The sequence below is a fragment of the Halyomorpha halys genome, unplaced genomic scaffold, assembly GCF_000696795.3.
Source record: "Halyomorpha halys isolate HHAL.00 unplaced genomic scaffold, Hhal_1.1 Scaffold173.1, whole genome shotgun sequence".
NCBI classification, from domain to species: domain Eukaryota; kingdom Metazoa; phylum Arthropoda; class Insecta; order Hemiptera; family Pentatomidae; genus Halyomorpha; species Halyomorpha halys.
Window position 1 is genome coordinate 493,841 of NW_027108878.1, and position 3,063 is coordinate 496,903.

Sequence of the window (3,063 nt, forward strand, 5' to 3'; positions counted from 1 at the left end):
AGATTAAAAATAAATATGTTAGTCACTAAGTTAAAATATATATACAAACATTTCAGACATAAATATCGTTAAAAATAAATAAACAAACATAAAACTCGTTAAAACCGTATAAATACATTAGTAATTGTTTAATATAAATGAGTCACTGGATAATAAGTCAAGTTAAGAGAGAACAAAAAAAAATCCGATATACGAACTTAATAAAAGAAGGCATCCAATTAATCACCTCTATTTATCTGACCACCGCTATGTATAATAAATGTCCGAAAAACGAAATAAAAAATGAAATCTCAAAAGAGGACCCAGAAGAGGAGAAAAAAAAACCAAAAAAAAAAAACCCAGAGCCACAAATCAATTACTCTCCCCCCAATCAACTATGGTACAACTGGCCATTTAATGTGCTCCAGTTACACATCCAACATCCCCACTAGTATACAGAACAGTTAATGACATTTCAATATAAAGCCACAGAAAAAAAAAAAAAAAAAATTTCCCCCATCATGCATTAATATCATAACTAGCTAGCTACATATATTCAAAAATTACAATAACAATACAGAGTGCTGGCTCCTCCGATAACAGACGACGTGATCCGCGAAGATAAGATGACCTTGATTGTCCACCAGCTGGGTGCAGTGTATGGTGGGGGGTGACAGGTCTGCACCTTCCAAGTGATAACAGCAGCCGGCCCCGGCTTGGTGTCGCCGCTTCTCCTCTCGCTAGGCCTCCAAATATCAGCTCGATCCACTCGAGAATCGGCAGACAACTCCCTTGCACCAATATCCTCGACTGTGCCAATTTTCAATCGAATCGGACAACTATAGCCCGCCCACACACAAGGACTGATGTAGGTTGACAGCGCGGACCTGATGTGCGCCTGTCAACGGCCAGACCGGAACTCCAAGAATTCTTGTTCTCTTTCTCTTAAATGTGAGCCTCGTTGCCTTACTCTTGCATCCTATGGGATCTACTTCTTTCTTTCTATTCTTTTGCAGAGATATTATGATTGTTAGGTGACCTCTCCCATAAAGGGAACCATTGTTCATTCGAGTTCTTTTAGTATATCTTTTTGTATACTGGTTGGACTTTCTGTGTTTTATCAAAATTGTTAACCTTAGAGTAGTTACTCTCTTAATACTTGTACAAACTGTGGCGAGTTGATCATTGTTAGATAACCATAGTTTTTTGTTTGTTATAGTATTCTATTATTAATTTACTTACTTAATAAAAGTTTTTCTCCTGAATTCCTTTAACTGGCGGGAAATTCAAAACCATTTTGACGAGAGGACTAAAATCTTGTGGACATATACAATTTTGAGCATAACTTTGTTCAAAATGACTAGAACTACAATTTTTTTTTTTTATAAACATGATTTGACCTAATGATAAAACTTTCATAAAAGAATTATCTTTGTAATTCAATCATCTCAACTCATCAACTTAAGTTCAAACCAATAGTTAATCTTGTTCAATAAGTAATATGATACTCCCACTCATTGTATTAGAAATGCCAGTTATTTTTGTTATCACGCAGTCACAATCTTTCAATTAAAATATTAGAGGAAGATATTCTGCCCTTTTTGAGAGAATGACCCTTAAATGGTGAAATAACACATAAGGTCACTTTAGGAACAGTTGTGAACCAGATTAGTTGCACTTTCTTAGTCAAAGACAACAGGAAAACTAAAACATTGTTGCTTTGAACTTTATAGGAGGGATATTAGTCTGAAAAAAGATAGATGGGTGACACATTTCAAATCAGAACTAATCATTAAATTTGAGGCAAGCTAATAAGTTCTTTGGAAAAAAACAAACCAAGTCTTTTTTACAGTTTCATATATGTGCTCTAAACTTTATTGTTTTTAACCTATTTAAATGTATATTTGTTGTTTGTAGGCAGCAATTTTCTTGCCGTTTATGAGAGCTCATTCGCATATCTTTACAAGGAGGAGGGAACCATGGTTGTTTGATGAGGAAGTGACTGCTACTGTTCGAGAAGCCTTGCGCCTACGATACTCTTATACTCCCTACTGGTATACTACATTTTATCAGCATAATAAAACTGGTGCACCTGTAATCAGACCATTATGGGCTGAATTCCCTGAAGAATTAGATACATTTTCTATTGAAAACGAATTATTGATTGGTTAGTAATGTTTTTTGTCTTTTTTTTTTCTAAAAATATTTTGTTTTAGAAAACAGAACACCTCTGATATGCTTTTTTTTTTTTTTTTAATACATGTTGCATCTCTATTAGATTATTAGTGATTCCAAATTCAATGGGTTGGTTTAATGTTATCAGTGTTATCACTTCTCTATGATGTGTGGTAATAACCCGTCATTTTAGAAGGCTTCAGAGTTGTGGGGGATTGGATTTCTATTTTCAGAAACATGTTAATTAAGTACTTAAAAAGTTTTGTTTGTTATATTGTCAATATATAACTTACTAGCAGGCCTGGCAATGCTTCGCTATTGCTGGATTTGAGGATGAATATATATTAAGTGAACACAATTGAAAGTGTGATTTCAATTGTTGAATTTAGTTAAAATTAAACATTTATGTATACTTTGTCATTATTATTATGATTTGGCAACATATACTGAACCAGAATATGCGATAAGGAACCAAACAGAATTTTTTTTATTTTGTTTTATAACCTATATTGATAATGGCTTTCTTTTTACAATAAAACCTAAGGCTCTAGCTATATGTAATAGTGATATAGAGGAAAATTGTGTCTTGAGTAAATGTGAAATTTAAATTCTTGAAATCATTTTGGATAAAACACAAAAATATTTTGTTCCTTATTGCACATGTGGGTTAAATTGTAATTACTGTTGTATTAAATTTGAGCTCATTGTAATGCTCTCGAATATACCAGGGCATTCAAAAAGTCCTGTCGTTTTTCGTTTGTTCGTTGTTTATTTTGATTCTAGAGTGTTTGCTAATTAATTCCGTTCAATACAACTTTTATCCATGTAAACACAAATGTTTATACTTTATGAATAGGAGGCTAAGGAGGATTAATTTAATGCAGTCACCATCCAACTGTCTAGTTAAAA

The 3,063-nt window shown here is 33.1% G+C and overlaps 1 protein-coding gene across 3 annotated transcripts in view; it reads left to right on the plus strand.

Moving 5' to 3' along the window:
* The window catches only part of GCS2alpha (glucosidase 2 subunit alpha), a 39,557-nt gene that overhangs the window by 21,703 nt on the left and 14,791 nt on the right, over window positions 1–3,063 (plus strand). For all 3 annotated transcript variants that reach the window (XR_010843349.1, XR_010843348.1, XM_014417942.2), the window contains exon 12: window positions 1,897–2,146. Coding sequence is in view for 1 of the 3 variants with exons in the window: in XM_014417942.2 (XP_014273428.1) it covers window positions 1,897–2,146 (250 nt within the window). In the remaining 2 variants the exon portion in view is untranslated. The remainder of the gene's footprint in view (window positions 1–1,896; window positions 2,147–3,063) is intronic.